The sequence below is a fragment of the Bolinopsis microptera genome, chromosome 13 (assembly GCF_026151205.1).
Source record: "Bolinopsis microptera isolate Bmic1 chromosome 13, MBARI_Bmic_1.0, whole genome shotgun sequence".
In the NCBI taxonomy this organism is placed as follows: Eukaryota; Metazoa; Ctenophora; class Tentaculata; order Lobata; family Bolinopsidae; genus Bolinopsis; species Bolinopsis microptera.
In genome coordinates this window covers 5,660,712-5,679,191 of record NC_087084.1, presented here as the reverse complement: position 1 = coordinate 5,679,191, position 18,480 = coordinate 5,660,712, and the positions used below count along the sequence as shown (strand labels likewise).

At 38.0% G+C, this 18,480-nt stretch overlaps 2 protein-coding genes across 2 annotated transcripts; both read right to left on the bottom strand.

Moving 5' to 3' along the window:
- Positions 1–1,272: 1,272 nt before the first annotated feature.
- Positions 1,273–13,418, bottom strand: LOC134824852 (myotubularin-related protein 8-like). Its single transcript, XM_063836829.1, has 9 exons — positions 13,173–13,418; positions 12,616–12,738; positions 11,657–11,755; positions 11,377–11,475; positions 8,300–8,434; positions 7,910–8,063; positions 7,631–7,711; positions 4,318–4,424; positions 1,273–2,448 (listed from the first exon to the last, which is right to left on the bottom strand). The coding sequence occupies exons 1-9, from the start codon at positions 13,311–13,313 to the stop codon at positions 1,867–1,869; spliced, it is 1,521 nt and encodes a 506-aa protein (XP_063692899.1). The 5' UTR covers positions 13,314–13,418; the 3' UTR covers positions 1,273–1,866.
- A 1,886-nt stretch (positions 13,419–15,304) lies between these two features.
- LOC134825167 (arrestin domain-containing protein 1-like) lies at positions 15,305–17,436 on the bottom strand. The gene is made up of 2 exons (XM_063837319.1): positions 17,191–17,436; positions 15,305–17,031 (listed from the first exon to the last, which is right to left on the bottom strand). The coding sequence occupies exons 1-2, from the start codon at positions 17,360–17,362 to the stop codon at positions 15,770–15,772; spliced, it is 1,434 nt and encodes a 477-aa protein (XP_063693389.1). The 5' UTR covers positions 17,363–17,436; the 3' UTR covers positions 15,305–15,769.
- Positions 17,437–18,480: the final 1,044 nt, after the last annotated feature.

Sequence of the window (18,480 nt, the reverse complement as noted above, 5' to 3'; positions counted from 1 at the left end):
CTATTTAACCAATCCTATCACACTTTTAACCAAACCAAATCAATGCTATGTTTACAATCTGTAATTTTGCATTTGATAATAATCTGTTTTTCATACTGATACATGATACAGTGAATTTAATTTGAAACCAAAACCCATTCTAAATGCGATTTGTCAATTGTGAACAAAACTTTTGCTTGAATTTTATTACATTTTTTATAAATTTGCGGCGTGCCATTGGCATTAAAATAACGAATTCAAAATTTATATTCCATTATTTGCATGCAGTTTGTTACGATTTATTTCATTGGACCTCACTTTTCTATTTAGTTTTGATACATTTACTAATACTAGTAGTTAGGTTTTCAGGAGTGCCCATTGGGGTTTTTATTTTTAACTGATTGTGATGTAGATAATACAGATCATTAGACTTAGAGACAATCCCCTCATCACGAGGGGCTTTCAATCAATTAAAAAGTCGGACAACAAGTTTAGAATTTAATTTAGCCTTAAGGGCCATCTACTTAGGACGTTCGCCAAAATCGCAGATTTTCAGACCACCCCTCCCCCTGTCCGGGTGTGTCCGAATTTTCAAAACCACCCCCACTATATTACTTGAAAACATACTGTTACTGCAATTACATACAACATCAAAGGAATTGATTTCCTTTCTTATTAATATATTGTGAGTATCAATATAAGTCAAATATAGTTTTACGTAACACTATATTAAGTATAATAGGAAAAGAACTTTAGTCATCCCAGACACTCAGCTGCCACACCTTTTTTTTCGATGGAGATTGGATGGGCACATGGGGGCCCCGGCCGATTCCTTTTGCGTAAAACTGGTGCATCTTCGGACATCTTTGACAACATCCTGGCTTGGTTACTTATATAACATTAACACTAACGTTACGGGGCGAATAATTTGTAAGGGCCAAAACATACCTACTTTTTGAAAATTGCAAAACCAATTGTTCTGCAAGTTTCACAAAGTATGTTTTTGCAAAAAGGCAAAAACCAGTTTCGTACTGCTCGAAAACCTTTCGAGCCAATTTGAAATTGAAAATCTGCTCCCCCGAAACACGTGGGAATTTTGTTTCAAACCAATCTGTTATTTTTTTGTTGTTGATATTTTTATCGTCTGTAATAGAAAAAACTACGAATAATTTTTAAATCTAGCGAGATTTGTTTTTGCAAATTTGATTTTATGAAGTTGATTTTGGAATACGTAAATTCTTGCTGATGAATTATTGCGAAAAGGGAGTTGTGGAAGATAAATAAAACGAAGAATTACAAAAAACTCTGAAACATGACGAAAAATAGCTACAATAAAATCATCCACAAGGAACGCAATGCCCACAATCAATTTTCTATTAAACATCAATTAAACTCATACAAAATTATCAGCCCCATAAACAGCTAAAAACCAGTAATTATTATTTAATTATTACATAATCAATTAAAAACATATCTGACGCAAACACAAATTACTTTCAAGCACGAACAATCAACCGTTACAAAACAGCACAAACTTTAAAATTTAATAATGATCTGTAATTTCCCTTCAGATTAATGAATAGTATGAATATAAATATAATATTAATAAGGGGTAGTTCACATATCACGTGAGCCAATCTAAAATCCCTAGACTCTGTTATGTGGTAGTAACAGAAGAACAATTTCACTCTCCTACACAGGTCACATTTTACATTTCACTCTCCTATATAATTATATAATAACACAGGTCACATTTCACACTTCACTCTCCTAAAAAAGTTCACATTTCACTCTCCTAAAACAGTTCACATTTCACTCTCCTAAAACAGTTCACATTTCACTCTCCTAAAACATTTCACATTTCACTCTCCTAAAACAGTTCACATTTCACTCGACAACAACTGATTTCCACTGAAGATACAACTCACCCCTCCTCCTCACCACTTCCTCCACCTCCCTGTCCAAGGCAGCATGTTTTAAAAACACCCTCCCCCACCCTAGCACACTCTCCGGCGCCCCCACACGGGGTTTAATGACCCCGGAGAGGGGTTTGTAAGCTGGGTTTATATAAGAGGGAGGTGGAGGGATCCTAGCGAACACTTCCTCCCAGAAACACTCAGTTCTCTGAGGTATCCGCAATGTGTCCCTCTCACGTGGTGAGTCGCACAGGAAGTCACCGTAACGGGAAGCGTTCACTGCAGCATGGAGTGTTATCAGGAGGTCCTCCGAGAACTGGAATAGTGCGGGAAACCAGAGGGTGAGTTGCCGGACACAGTGGAGGAAGAGGAGGAATTCAGCACAAGAGTTCTCGAGGGAGTTCGTGTGGAATTTGTAGCCGGCGTGGAGCCATTCTTTGCGGAGGACACACGTGATGAAACCGTAGCTTGTACGGTAACGGGATTCCAGGCATATTTGGAGCAGGGAAGAGAGGATTCTGGGGTATACTTCTAGAAGGATACTGCTGCCGTCCTGAGGGAGATTGTGGTTTAGTTTTGTTTCAAAGTTAAAATCTCATTTTATTTTTTACATCAATTTCAGTAGTTTCATTTACTTTCTTTTTCTTTATGTCACACTCGTCCAGCTATCATTTCGATGTGGTAGTTACACCTGCTTCATATCACTAAACAGTAAACACCCACTTGGTTTCATTTCTAAGTGTGTGACTAACGACTACTAACGTCTCCCTCTCTCTCTCCGTCAAAACTCTTATAAATTTCACTCCCTAATTACATATTCAACACGGCACATTGTCTAAAAATCCTTGGATCCTATCCTTGCTAAATTTCTAGACCAAGTATAACAAGTTTTACCCCTGTTCTGATAGGTGTTTAGCAAGTTTTACCTCTGTTCTGAAAGGAGAACAACTCCTAGCAGGATTGCCTATGGTTATATGCATGTGCGACCTGCAGGACAAAGAAATACGGAGCTTCTTTAGACAAAGACCATAGACGGAGATTAACGATTGGTATAGTGTGTCATGAGTGTGGGAGCCAGAGATTAAAGATTAGTGGCAGGGACGGGGAGGCGGGTTATAGGGTGTTGGATCTTTGGAGGCAGTGAAAACACTCCAACAGACAGTGACTAAAGGTGAGCCGAATATACAAGAAATGGTAAAGGTTCATGAGCATGCTTTGACACTTAGAGTCTAGCACATTAAAACCGTTTAGTAAAGAGCAAGTAGCTACACGAGGAGTAGGTGAACCGGACAGGTGTATTGCAGGTGTATTGCAGGTGTATTGGAGGTGTATTGGAGGTGTATTGGAGGTGTATTGGAGGTGTATTGGAGGTGTATTGGAGGTGTATTGGAGGTGTATTGCAGGTATATTGTAGGTGTATTGTAGGTGTTGCAGGTGTATTGCAGGTGTATTGCAGGTGTATTGCAAGTGTATAGCAGGTGTATTGCAAGTGTATAGCAGGTGTATTGCAGGTGTATTGCAGGTGTATTGCAGGTGTATTGCAGGTGTATTGCAGGTGTATTGCAGTTGTATTGCAGGTGTATTGCAGGTGTATTGCAGGTGTATTGCAGGTGTATTGCAGGTGTATTGCAGGTGTATTGGAGGTGTATTGGAGGTGTATTGCAGTTGTATTGCAGGTGTATTGCAGGTGTATTGCAGGTGTATTGTAGGTGTATTGCAAGTGTATTGCAGGTGTATTGCAGGTGTATTGCAGGTGTATTGCAGGTGTATTGCAGGTGTATTGGAGGTGTATTGCAGGTGTATTGTAGGTGTATTGCAGGTGTATTGCAGGTGTATTGCAGGTGTATTGCAAGTGTATTGCATGTGTATTGCAGGTGTATTGCAGGTGTATTGGAGGTGCATTGGAGGTGTATTGCAGGTGTATTGCAGGTGTATTGCAGGTGCTCAGGTGTATTGCAGGTGTATTGCAGGTATATTGCAGGTGTATTGCAGGTGTATTGTAGGTGTATTGAAGGTGTATTGCAGGTGTATTGCAGGTGTATTGCAAGTGTATTGCAGGTGTATTGCAGGTGTATTGCAGGTGTATTGCAGGTGTATTGCAGGTGTATTGTCAAGGTTGTAGGGCTAAATAAATGGTACTGACTAGATAGATATGATATCCCATCTTACCTTCCTGAATCCTGATTCCTGAATCCTGACTGGTTAGAGGAGAGGTTAACAACCACTAGACCCTGACGGCTTCTCAAAAAAGAACAGAGGATGTGCAAGGATGTAACCCTATAATCTGCCTGGAGAATGGAGATGCTCGCAGTCTAACCCCCTTATCGAAAGTAAATTTCACGGTTACCTATTACCTAACCGTGAAATACCGTGAACCCTGTTTTTTTGCCGTGAGTACAGATTAGTTTAGATAATATCTCACCTCGACTATTCTAGAGAGTAGAGTATTAGTGGTACAGAGCATGAACCAGACCATATCCAACCATTTCTTGTTACCGTGGGTCCAACTGTCTCTTCTGTTCATCTCACCTGCACAGCGTCACGTAATTTAGAATGATATATTTTTTAGCGGTTTGTTATAAAACTGTTCGCAGTCATTTTTGAATGGTTTGCCTTTGTTGCATCGCAACTGTAGTTCATGTAAAGATGAACGATTCTTTTTGACTGATTTAACGTTTAGAGCGGCGGGCACCCGATCCGACATCATTGCACTTCATTTTATTGTACACCATAAAAAAGTGCTGGTATTTTAGGGAATGATAAACGATCAACCATCAGGATCGTAATATTCATGCCAAGTTTTATACCGATGGGGTATTTTCTCCGTTTAGAGAACATGATAAAATAATAAATATTAATTTGAGATCAAATATTGAAAATATTTATCCCCTCCTCAAGGTCTATCGTCCCGATTCCCGGATATCAAAGTTTAAAATCAAAGAATCAAGAAGTTTGAAATCAAAGAATCCAGGAAAGTTATCTAAATGCAAATGCTTGTTTTTTGCAAAAGCCGATATTAGACATGTATTACATGTTGTGGTTTACGGTTTTAACTACCCTATACGATCGTTCCAAATTATAATCAATACAAGTTAAACAATGGTAATAATTTGTTGGTTATGACATTGTAAAGTCTAAAATATGAATAGATAGATATAAAATAACGTTATAGGACATGCAAGAATGTTATCACTTTATCATTCTCGGGAAAAAACCTAACTTTCGGTCGTTTCCTATTAATGAAAATTGTTGTTAGCTGAATCGAAGAAGGAGTACCGATAAAATTGTTTTATTCTGTCAGAAATTAGCAGAAATAAGCAGCTGCAAAGAAGGAGATGAGCGCTGAGAGAAGGAAAGATGGCGTCAGTCCAGTTACCGATGAAAATCTCTGCTCATCGTTGTGGTCGTCCTTGCTCTCTCCGTCATGCCCACTTTCTTCCTTCACCCTCTCCTTCACCCTCATCCTCTCCTTCACCGTCACTCTCTCCTTCACCTTCACTCTCTCCTTCTCCCTCGACTGGCTCGGAGCCATCGAAGTACCCTTTCATTTGATTGTTGCAGCCATTGGTGTTGCATGTTTCCACTGAACAGGAATAACCACTTAAAGTGACTCCTTCGATTGTGCCAGCAAGATCTTCATACTTATTACAGAACCAATCCCTACCCATTGTGTTCCCGGACATCCTACAATCTCTTATCACCCAATGAACGTTCACGTCGTCACCCCCCGAAGGAGTCAAGGTGTAACTCAACACCACAGCTTCACAGTTATCGTAACCATAGTTTGGGCATTGAGTTGGGTCTGGGTCACAAGTAAGATCGTCGTAACCAGAGCCAGCTGGCCCACCACCCCCTTTCCTGTCTTGGCATTTGTAACAGTCTAAATACTGTTGGGCGTTGGAGTACGCCAACATTGTCACTATTATAGCTAGTACTACTACCTTCATCGTTTCGACGTTAGGCTACTGTAGATATATTGTTAATAAAAATCTGCTGTGCCGACTTTCTCTGAATAAATACTTCGAGACACACGATATCACGATTCGATTTAATTTATTCTTTGCCAGTATCAAGAGAAATATTAAAAAGTTTGTTTTTAGAAACGAGTCGGATTATGTCTCAAATATTGGGCGTCTAGTTGAATACGAGATAATATCCAAAATCTGGCTTACATTATGTGCAAACGGTCCCTTAAATTTAAAAAAGGCTTAAAACAGGGTGAAAATTCATCGATCAGTTTTTCCTTAACTCTCAAAAATCTCTATAGAGGGATAACTTTAAACTGTTTCAATTAACGGCCAGGTAGCGCAGTTGGTTAGCCAGCTTTGCAATCGTGAGATTGCGGGTTCAAATCCCACTGCCTGCCTGGTCGTGGGGTGAGTGTCGTTGACATTCAGCTAAGGATCGTGAGTGGTCTATGCAGCCCCCCGGTCTACTCAGCCGAATACTCGAGAAATCGGGTGTGAGGGTTAAATGAGGAGCTGCACATTGCAGCAAAGTCTCGGGCGAAGAAAGTATGGTACACACTACCTTAACCGTCACTGGCTAAAAACAAATCCTTCGGCTTCCTGTAATTGGCTGGTTGCACTTGTGTAACAATATGGCTGTTGGAATACTCCGAAGTAAAATAAGTGTCTAGATAAAAAAAATACAAATAAATAAAGGAGGAACTTGAAAAGAGGAAATACGGAAATAAATTTTAGTAGACTCTTAGAGTGTGGCCATAGGGCGACTATTTATAATAAAAGCAGGAGCATCATGAGATATGAGATATGAGGTGATGCCAGACTTGATACTTCCGGCCGTGATCAAGCTTAATTGATAAATGGTGATTATTGAATTATTAACGACTTTACCGTCCTCTTTTCCTGCAATATTTCCCGTCTTATATTCTTCGCATTTTACTCCAAAGGTCGGAAACACGGACAATAGGGCCAGTAATCTTGTTCATAATCCTGTTGCTCTGTTGGTCGGTATTTTCAAACTCCAAGAACATGACAAGGCTAAGCACACTTTAACTCGCTTAACATCGCGACTCAATAATGTCACATACCAAAGAAGTATGTGACATCCAGCTGGGCCACAGTAGAATCCCCAACATAGGGGGTTGCTGTCCCCTTTGAGGATCCAGAAAAATGGGGGAAATGAAAATACATCAGAGAAAATAGTACATCGGAAAAAGGAGTTACTTTTTAGTGCAAAAACTCCGCGTTTATCTTCTGCCAGATTGGTATTGATTTGATTTATTAAATGATTTATAGAGTTCCTGCTGAGCACATTATTAAAAAAGATATGGCTTGGCGGAGTGACAAGTTTGCGCCGTCCAGTTAAGACTAGCGAGTCATTCTCAAAGGTATTTTGAGGTCAGAGAGACGAACTTGCAAGCATGACCTAAAATCAAGCCAAATTGATTCTTCAAACCGTTGCCATCCACAATCCGAAGATAAGATATTTCGCTTGCGGAGGTGACATGATTTTTTAAATAAACTGTTGATGCTACTTAAGTAGTGGTATGTATTATCTTCAACAATATAACAAGACTATACTCTACCGTCCAAAGTTTAAATCTGTAGATCGGAATATTTAAACTTTCACAGATTTTACGAGTATCAGTCGTGCGCAATGCTTTTGCGATCAATAATATACACGAAGATCTTTATATAATAATATTATATAAAGATCTTTATGTATATTATGGAAATTAGTTATTACAGCTGATAATAAAGATGTCTCACCGATACAAGATTTCAAATCTTCAGTAGGGACATTCAACTTGAGCTGATCCCAGCCATCGTAGTCTCGCTTTTTTAACTTATCTGAATACAGTTAACTTTAAAATCCAGTTTAAAGAATAAAGCCGGGTCACCTCTTTTAATACATTTGTGGTGGGTACTGATTGCAATTCAACAGTAAATATTTTAGTACAGTACATCATCAAATTTAATTTCGTGTTTAGATACGATGAAACAGCATCCAAACACCTCAGAAAATTTTACAGCTGAGATGAATTTTACCTTTAAAATGACTCTCGGTAACAATAGTCGCGACTCCCGAACAATCCAGAACACTCTTCATATACATGCAGTCAATATCACGGTAGTCCTTATCAGTGATCTTATATTGTAACGAGTTTGCAACTTGTAGATCACCTACTGTTATCACCATACACTGAAATTGTTTGATTTATTAAATCATCTAATTTGTTGTGTTTGTTTGTTACTTTAAGCAATATCAATATAAAACGGCCTAATATTTTCATAGTCAGAAAAATGTGGTAACCTGACTGAATGGTGTTTTAAATTAGTGTACTAAGACATAAGATAAGGAAAACAAAATTTAAGGAAAACAAAATAATAAGTAGACTAATTTAATTAACAAAACGTAAGATAAGAAGACTAACTAACCTTACCGCGTGTGGAATGTGTGTACATGTAGGTGGGACGGGGAACTCGTTCCTCTACACGACATTCCGCAAGCTTCAACATAACATCCTCCCACCCTGCTGGAATCACTAGTATCTCACTGTACCACTCCGTTATCTGTAATTAGTTAATTGGTTAATTGGTTAATTAGTTAATTAGTTAATTAGTTAATTAGTTAATTAGTTAATTAGTTAATTAGTTAATTAGTTAATTAGTTAATTAGTAAGTATCGCTATCTGTTATAAGTTTGTAAGTTAACAACTGACTTACTAGCGACGTAGTTATTTGTTAACTAAGTGGTTAGTTAGTAGATTTATTTGCAGTTACTGAATAGAATAAATTCTATCAAGGGAGACGAGGAGGCAAACGAGGAAGAAGAAGAGACTTTGTGAGGTCAAACAGTCTTACTTGTCCACGTTGAATTTTAGCATGATATAGTAAGGATCATAATCAGTATTAATGTTGGGGAAAAAAATAGCCTTTACATGAGTAAGAGTGGTACTCGGAAGTAAATGTAAACTGCAGTGAAATGCGTGTATGCTATCAGAAGCATGTGCGTCACTGAGTTCTACATACGCGCGCGGTTCGATTGAAAAGAGTTCGTGCGCAGAGTGCACATACCTAGCAAAATATCGATCCGGCGATGCGGGTCCCGTAAATACGATAGTTTTCTAATTCCATGTGGTCGGAGAACGGATATAAATAAAACGATTTACACAATTGTTAACACACTTAGTTTAAAGTAACACAGTAAGATAGGGCCCTCTCTAAATTTCGGAGGGCGTTAAACAACATATTTTATTGCCAAAGAATTTTAAGAATTAGTCTACAGTGTTTAGCAATTGTACTTCCTAAATTCCGGAATTTCGTTATTTGAAACAAGAGTGATCTGTGATTTATTATTGCTATCGCACTCACACATACAAAAATGATTAATAATTCAATACCTTAATGCGGAAATCTGCACCGATACAAATTGTCCTAACACTTTTTGCACTTTACTATGCCTTCATGAAATTTCATTCAGTTCACAAAAATGGGGGGGGGGGGGGAACAATTTTGAAAAACGTGACTACAGAACTACCAAAACTGCAAGTTTTGCTCTAGAAACACATTTTTAGAGATTTTCAGTATCCTCTAACATCACCTTATTTGTCTAATTTTAGGGAGGGGCGCTAAAAGGGGAGGGGGCGCCAATAGGGGGGCGCTTTTTTAGAGGGGGGGGGGGGGACATACAACGTTACGCCACTGATTACACCTGCCACCTCTTGTAATTAATGTTGCTGGTTTTACCAATACATCTTTTCTTAAACTCCTCTAGCTTTAATAAATAACTTAATCTAAAAACTCAAAATCTCCTCAATTTTGACATCAGAAGGGAGTTTGTTCCAGTAAGGATTAATTCGCTCTGGAAGAAAAGACTTCTGAAGATTCTTACTCTTAGTTACACGTTTACTACAAGTAGAGTTATACACCAAATAATATAATAATATAATTTGTCTTTCGTATTTTACGATACTTTGATGAGGTTTACCAGAGTTAATTAAATCTTATATATCGCAGAGTGCAGACCTGCCGACTGAATAACATAAGGAGTTACAGCATGTAGACTACCGACTGAGTGATTCAACAGAGAATCTTGGAAATGTACAGCTGCAGCTGGTATTCACATATTATCCGGGCAGAAAGTTCCCAACTTTTGTAGCTTTGTCTATAAATGAGTTTGCCACATCGAGTGGATATCTGATAAGGGAATTTCCTTATCTATATCATAATATAGCTATTTACACCCTTCATTTGTGGAAACTTTTACTTTGCTCCATGTTTATCAGATTGCTTATATTTATTGCTGTGTTATTTCCCTTATTTAGGGATTCTCTACACTCAAATCATTAAGTATTTATCGAGAAAGATAATGATAAACCACTCATGTCCTGACTCCTGAGTCCTAGTCATAAAACTGGCCCGGAAGTTCCTAACTTCCTAAGTCCTTGGGAAAACCGTGAAAAGTAGGGATAATCTTAGGTTTCATGAAAATCAGACATTTCAAACGAATTTATATGTTAAATATTTGTTTGACTAATAGTTCTGCAGCTGTACAGCTAAAAAGGTCCAGAGAAATGCCTTCTAAACAATCTCACTTCTAAAACGTACAATTATTCTCCTCCAGTAGGATTAATCCACGTGCAACCACCTGGTCAATGCCACGGTCTGTCTGCTGAGAAAGTGTTATTGTATACGAATTATGGTCGTCTCGGTATAAGACCACAACATGACCACCGTCACATCTCAAATAATATGTAGAATTACTTATTACTATTATAGTATAATGTTAGATGTTTTATATCAAGTATTAGTGCTTTACAATAGAAATTAAAACAAGGCTTTCATGTCATGAGGCCAGGGTTTGGAATTTGGATGTAGTGTAATGTAAGATGTTTTGTAATACCTGGTGCCATCCCTATAAAGTTATAGAGTACGCTGCTTGTCTAGAAGTATTAATAGACCATACTGCCATACTGCCATACAGGATATTAATTAAATTAACCGTGATTTAGTCACGTCTGGAGAAAACAAAAGTTGAGGCTCTTGATAGAAAATTATCAGAATAATTATCAGATGTTTAGTAAACGTCTGATAAATATTGTTTAATGTTGAAAGCTGATAATTCTACAATGACTCTACACGTGAAATATCCACCAAATATTCCAAATATCCACCAAATATTCCTGGGGATATCGCAAAAACCCCGACGATGATCAATTTAATTTTGTAACTCTTGCAACATAATGTCAATTATGCTTGAGGCGCAATTGTCGTTTTGAGAATCTGACATGACGAATCAAATCACTGATTGGGAAGCTATTAATAGCCTGTTAATGCGTGCGAAGTGGGCGGAATTGTCGGTAAACCGTCTTATCTAACCCATTTTGTCAAAATCAACTGACATTTAACGAACATTAAACGCAATTAGGCAATCCATGCGGACATACTTAAATTATTAATACTTTACAACGGAAATGGTATCTGCTGTAATTAATAACCTGATGATCAATTACCTGGAAATTAGAATTAGCACGTGAAATTGTCCAGCCACTCGGAGGAAATTCTAACCATTCCAACTCCAAATGCTCATCATAACTCTCATAAACTTCTTCCTGGAATTTAATGAATGTTGGTCATTTAACCTTTTATCAATAAACTGTCATGTTTAAAATTTTATCATCATATTTTTAACAGTTTATACTGTAAGACTGTACAAGCTTCGCAATAATTTAGCACAAGTTTCTGTGAGTTTTGGTTACTAGATTATAAAATTATAAAGAAAATAATAACTACCTTGGATTTAGGTTTACAGTAAAAAGGGAGGGTAAGTTCAATGTTATCTAAGTTAGATAACAAGTTCAGTGTTTCAACCAACAGATCACAGTCTAACTTCTGAAACAAAGTGATGGAATTATTACTCAGTTAATTAATTAAGTTATTAATGTGAGGCTAATTTCTTAATTTAGGGGGAGGGTCAAATATCAGTTTACAATATACATACGATGGGTCGTAGTACGCTATCACATGAGTCGTGACTACCCAATCAAATTTGCTAACGAGAAAATAAAATTGCTTCATAACGTCGTTATTTTAAATTCGTTTCGCGTCATCTAATTCAGAAATTTCACTGTTACTTCTGATTGTAAGATGATATTCCACATTTAATAACCTATTGCAATATTTTAAAATGGAGTTTCTAGCATGTTCTCAAACACGAGTATAAAACTTTCAGTGTCGATTGCAATTGGGTGTGGCTTCTACAGATCGAATTTTCAAATTATAGAGACGGAATCTTGGAATGAGTAGTTACAGTATACCGTCTGCAAAGTTACAGATCTCAAATATGAAACACGGCTAATGGCTATGTTATAAGACCCCCCCCCCCCCCTGAGCCCCTCCACCCTGTACATTCTAGCCGATTAGAAATTATTTAAGTGCATCAATTAAACCTGGATCACAGCCAACACGGTACAATACACATCCTTTTAACACGGTCCAACATCCCCTGGGATAATTTACATAGTATAACGTAATAACTAATAGTCTAATTTCTACAGAATAGCAGTGTGTACAGGGGCTTAAGGAAGAGGGTCTGAACATGCAACATCTAGCTTACGTAATAATATGAGCAATGTCCCTTATCCAAATTAAGAAGTATAATGTTCTATGGATACCGTATATGTAAAAGAGGCTACGCTCTCTGCTCTTCTCTTAACTAAGAGCTATTAGCATGTTGTTCTTTGTTCCCTCACCTGTTCAATGTAGAGGGTTATACACCGAAAGTCTTTACAGTACACAGTACACTGTGTACATTCCTGGGTACTTGCTGACTTTTCCTGGATCACCGACTGGATCATTTTGTGGAGAACTTGGAACTGGGGGAGTAAGAGGGGTGAAGTGTTGGTGTCGTTAGGGTGAAATGCACGTTAGGGAGCGGAAATAAGCCGCCTGTTAAAAAGTTATGATGAAGTTTAAATCTCATTTTTAATAGTTGAACAAGAGATTTCTAATGAGAATATGTGCACAAAATATCATTCAACATTATAAAGTTATAAAGGGATTAAATTATTGTCTGAAATTTAGGACATACTACACTTCAACACGTCATTTGAAATTAAAGAAGAGATATCAAATTTCAAACATTGATTTTTAAAATCAGAGACAAAACAATTATCTAAAAGCTGTGATAAATAATTATATCTGGGTATCTGGAGGAATTAATCAGTATTTACGACAATTTTGAGCCGTAAAAACATGAATTTATTAATTTATAAAATAAAATAAATACATAATTTATTAATTAACAAACCTTGAGTGAGCCGCTCTCATAGCAGAGCACGTGAGCAGATACAATAACCACACCCGGCCCCTCCGGTACCTCACTAAACACATCTAACAAACACCTCACATTCTTTATCTGTTTTATCTTTATCAGCTCCGTAAATTCCATTGTGGTGGAGCGAGTAAGCCATTGCTACAGTGGTGTCACAGCTACATCTAGTGTGTGGGTATTAGTGGGGTCACAGCTACATCTAGTGGTGTCACAGCTACATCTAGTGTGTGGGTATTAGTGGTGTCACAGCTACATTTAGTGTGTGGGTATTAGTGGTGTCACAGCTACATCTAGTGTGTGGGTATTAGTGGAGTCACAGCTACATCTAGTGAGTGGGTATTAGTGGTGTCACAGCTACATTTAGTGAGTGGGTATTAGTGGTGTCACAGCTACATCTAGTGTGTGGGTATTAGTGGAGTCACAGCTACATCTAGTGTGTGTGGGTATTAGTGGTGTCACAGCTACATTTAGTGTGTGGGTATTAGTGGAGTCACAGCTACATCTAGTGTGTGGGTATTAGTGGTGTCACAGCTACATCTAGTGTGTAGGTATTAGTGGTGTCACAGCTACATCTAGTGAGTGGGTATTAGTGGAGTCACAGCTACATCTAGTGTGAGTATTAGTGGAGTCACAGCTATATCTAGTGAGTGAGTATTAGTGGAGTCACAGCTATATATCTAGTGAGTGAGTATTAGTGGAGTCACAGCTATATCTAGTGTGAGTATTAGTGGAGTCACAGCTACATCTAGTGTGTGAGTATTAGTGGAGTCACAGCTACATCTAGTGTGTGAGTATTAGTGGAGTCACAGCTACATCTAGTGGTGTCACTGTTACAATAGAGTATAATCAGTTTATTTTAAAGTTACAGTTATACGTTTAGTGTTAACATTCCTTCCATTCATATGACAGGCATGACTCATGGAGCACTGATGTAATGTACTGTAAGCTGAGCCAAGTCTAGCCACATCAACTTACTGGCTTAAGTTACACAACAGTAACATTGTCTAGTCCGTAACAAGTGACTTGTGGTATTTGATACATAGTTTAACTGCCTCCCACCTGTCAGCCTCTGGAAAAGGAGGCTAGACAGATATGAACTAATTACAACACTACAAATTTATTACATTTATCGAGTATTATGTAATGGGGTGAAAACGTCAGTCTAGCTCCATAACATGAAGATTTTTTTAAATTTTAGATGAACAGCTGTAAATATAAGAAAGTTTAGTAATATCGGTTAGCTTCCTCCGACACGAACATTTCATTAGTATTGTATATAAACAAAGGAACCAAAATAAAAAGAAGTTTCCATAACATAATCATCAGAGGAATTATTTTCCTCATACCCAAGCTCCCTATTAGCGGACATGTTCACATTCCTGTATGTACTAATACAATAGTACCTGACAGAGGCACCTTTAAGTGGTATAACATCACGTGATATGATCACGTGACATGATCACGTGACATGATCACGTGGGGCAGGTGTATTCTGCAGTTCAGAGCAAGTAACTGTTGAGTCATTAAATGTAAGACTCGTATGGCTTTCCTAGACTAGAGAGTAAGATTGGTTCTTTATCGTGGCTCAGAATCAGACGTCGGACTATTGTTAACTTTACATACTTTTTTGACGGATGTTTGATTTAACTCTGAAGAAACAATGGCTCAGACGGTTTTAAAGATATTGTACTTAACGCAACACACAAAACGTGTAATTTAAATCCATAGCAGTGCCCATAGAAACCAAGTAACGAGCACGGCAGCACATTTCTGACTAGGAGCCTCTCAGATTACACTTTTATCTGATAACATAACTTTTGTGTTGTTATATATAATAACAATAGAGAAGCACACAAAAGCATGCAGAAGCACACAAAAGCACGCAAAAGCCCGTATTAGACTAATGTTTGAAAAAACCAATTTTTATTATAGACGCATTTTTTAGTCAAATAAACATCAACTGACAATAATACAACTGACAACTCATTATTATCTACAGTGTAGTTATTGATTATTGAATATTTTGATGACGTGGGAACCTGGTGCATCTGAGTCAACATTTTTATTTTTTAAACATTAACAAGATAAAGTCAGGAACAAGACAATTTGTCAGACAAAAACAAGAATAAATTCACAATTCATTTTTGTAAAGATTCTGTTGATAAACTGCCGGTATAATAACATGAATTCTTAAATCTATCTGAACATCAGATCTTGAAACTGTAATAACGGGCCATGATTTGAGATATCGAGTCAAACTTTTAAAGTTATTTACTAATTCATCATTCAAGGCAGGGCACTCTGTTAGGGTCAACGATATATAAGTTAGACTCGAGGTAACACAATCCCACATCCAGAAAGATTTAAATTTCCTCGCAGTTCAATGTTTCTCCCATCAACATTTGAAAAAACATTTCAGGTCTTTCCTCGCAGACCATCTGGTGATCTGCTGTCCTTCTGGATGGATAACACAATATAACACCAAGATATATCTCAAGCTACATATATCACAGCAACGCAGTGATATCACACACTGCACTTACTGACGACCAACATGCTGTTACACTGCAGTGTTAACAAAAAGTCCGGATAGACCTTGGAGAATTGTTGTATTCAGAGACATAACTCGCCTGATCATCGTCCTCATCCCGTTTATTTGTAGAGGTTTTGTGGATTGACTGATATGATTTTGGTTTGTTGACACCCCTAAGTTTGACACCCCTAAGGTACACATATGCAGAGGGAACAATCAGTGCACCAGGGATGGGGGTTTTCTCTCGAGAACCTTCCGTTTGAGCTGACTCACTAGACCTTTGTGCATTACGATTTACCTTAAACACCTTAGATCCTGGCAGAGGTGGTAAAGACAGTGGTCGTGACGGTACAGGCACCGGCAGTGGCGGTAATGACTTGGAGAGGGGAGCAGGGTAACCACTTGGGAGGCCTGGTGGAGCAGGATCATACCCATCTTTACTTGCTTCTGGGGTTGTTAAATGTGCGTATCCTGCTTCGGAGGGTGGAGGTATTGGAAGTGAAACTGTTTCCTCTTGGAAAGGAATGGTTCCTATGGTGATGTCACATGACAGTTCAAGAGCAAAATGTACTCCGCAAGGAATAATGCGTATCAACACGGAGTAAGAATTGGTGATGATACTGCAACCATCCAGACCTGATGGTGGAATGCAAGGAACAGTAATTGGAACGTTATCCCAAATTGCTTTTGATTCCTTGTCTATAGCCGGCTGGGTACATTTATATGCTGTGATTTTCTCACTTTTTTTGCCGCCTCCCACCCGATACTGAGCGGTTTCTATCAGTTTTAGTTCACACTCTTTGATATCCACGTCACTCTCATTATTTATAACACCAGACACTAGGATATCCTCACCGGAGACAAACCCCTGCTTGTTAATGCTGAGATGGGCAATAATGGGCTTCGACTTTCTCCAGACCGACACTGCTCCAAGTGACTTGTCGTGGTACATCGTACTAAATGTCTTGTTGTTGCTCATTGCAACAGGGTTATGAAGGTGGACCTCAAACTTGAGATCCTTGACACCTAGAACAGTGAAGGGGAGAGTTACACTTGCTGCTGTGTGTATCCCACTGAGGTGGACATCTGCCCTAACCTGGTACACTATCTTACCAACTGAGCCGGTAAATGAACTTGGTATGTGCGGTGGAAGCTTTATGGAGAAAGGCAGGGAGTATTTGTTGGCTGTTAGTTTGCCGTCCGGAGGTGAGTACAGCAACTCCAATTTGTCGATGTAGACTTCATATGCTTCGTAAGGAACGGCAGCTTCCTGACCAGGTCCACTTCTGTTGTCAGTATTGCCTGCAAGTAATGTGCTGTTTATGGGAAACACTATCTGATTCAGGTCCTTTTTGTAGCAGAAACTACCTTCAGATTTATTATAAAAATATCTTCTCGATTAACTAAATTATTACCAGTTACTGTCACATTAGCAACATAAGATTATGCTGATTTCTTTACCTTTGTAGCCCTCCGTCCAGTTTACATCAGCTCTACCAATATATTTGATAAACACTCCATCTGAATTATACGGTTTTGTAGTTATGAATTGCACATTTCCTGATAGTGTTTCTCCTGCGTAGTAGACTCCAGAGGGTTTGTTGAGACGAATAGCAAAGTTATCAATTCCCATCAACTGAAGAACAAGGAATCTAAGAATCGCTAGATTGTACAATTGATAAGGGTATGGTAAAATACAGGTTGTATCCTAGCGTTATATGACGTTAAAAGAGGGAGTAACTTCAAAACCAACTGGGCATCAAAAATGCAAAGCTTAAATAAGTATGAGGAGTAAATGAATTTTACAGAATCTGTTACAGAATCTGGTACAGAGTCTGTAGTACAGAATGTGATGAATATAGTTTGGGTGTTTCTGTTACAGAATCTGTTACAGATTGTATTATGATTCCCGGATACACATTTAACTCTCGCTTGTACTTTGAGCAAAATGGAAGGTACAATTTGATGCCGTTCTGATAACATAGACAAACCATGGGAGAATAATAGAAAATACTGAGCATAATCTAAATTCCTGAACTGATCTGAGGAGAAATTGTGGAGTCTAAAACACGGATATAAGGACAAAACAAAAAGCGACGGTTCAAATTTCTACATAGCTGTGCTAATCAAATGTTTATTATTCGAATTATACAATTATGTTCATTATTCGCAAAGTACAAGCACAAATTAGATTACAGGCTGTCAGGCTGGCACTGAGACTGTAAGAGTTTTACAAGCCACAAAAAGAAAATTAGAAGTACACAAGTTATTAAAACACCAATTATATACTTGTACAAGCTATCTAGTGAGAACTGAGAAGGGAGGCAAGTTTTGCGTTGATAATTGGTTCCCAAAAGAGCAATTTGGTTACAATAGAGCAAATGAATGATGAAATGGACAATCTAAGTAATAATTGCTCGAATGAATAGAACAAGTACTACCGGCAATGATTGCATTTAAACTGCTTTTGTGTGATACAAATCAGAGTAAGCTTTATCTAGACTATTCTAGAGTCTAGAGATCTAGGTTTATGAAGGTTATCATTATATTATTAACCCTTGTCCAACAAATGGTAGTTTCACAATTAACAAAACAAATGGGTGAACTCAGACCAGCATACAACATATTAACAAATTTAAGAGTTCTACAAAATCGTTCATAAATTCAGTTTACTCTGAAAAAGATTTCCAACTAATGGGAAATGAATATCAAAAACCTAGATCACAACCAGGCAACACAAGAATTTTGTTA

What these genes read in the sequence shown, in the direction of transcription:
- LOC134824852 (XM_063836829.1), bottom strand. Translation starts at nt 13,313, where the DNA reads ATGGAATTTACGGAGCTGATAAAGATAAAACAGATAAAGAATGTGAGG. An exon ending in TAACCCTCTACATTGAACAG is followed by an intron (nt 11,756 to 12,615) that starts GTGAGGGAACAA and finishes ACTTTGTTTCAG; the next exon opens with AAGTTAGACTGTGATCTGTT. An exon ending in GTGCTAATTCTAATTTCCAG is followed by an intron (nt 8,435 to 11,376) that starts GTAATTGATCAT and finishes AACTAATTACAG; the next exon opens with ATAACGGAGTGGTACAGTGA.
- LOC134825167 (XM_063837319.1), bottom strand. Translation starts at nt 17,362, where the DNA reads ATGGGAATTGATAACTTTGCTATTCGTCTCAACAAACCCTCTGGAGTC. An exon ending in CTGGACGGAGGGCTACAAAG is followed by an intron (nt 17,032 to 17,190) that starts GTAAAGAAATCA and finishes CATTACTTGCAG; the next exon opens with GCAATACTGACAACAGAAGT.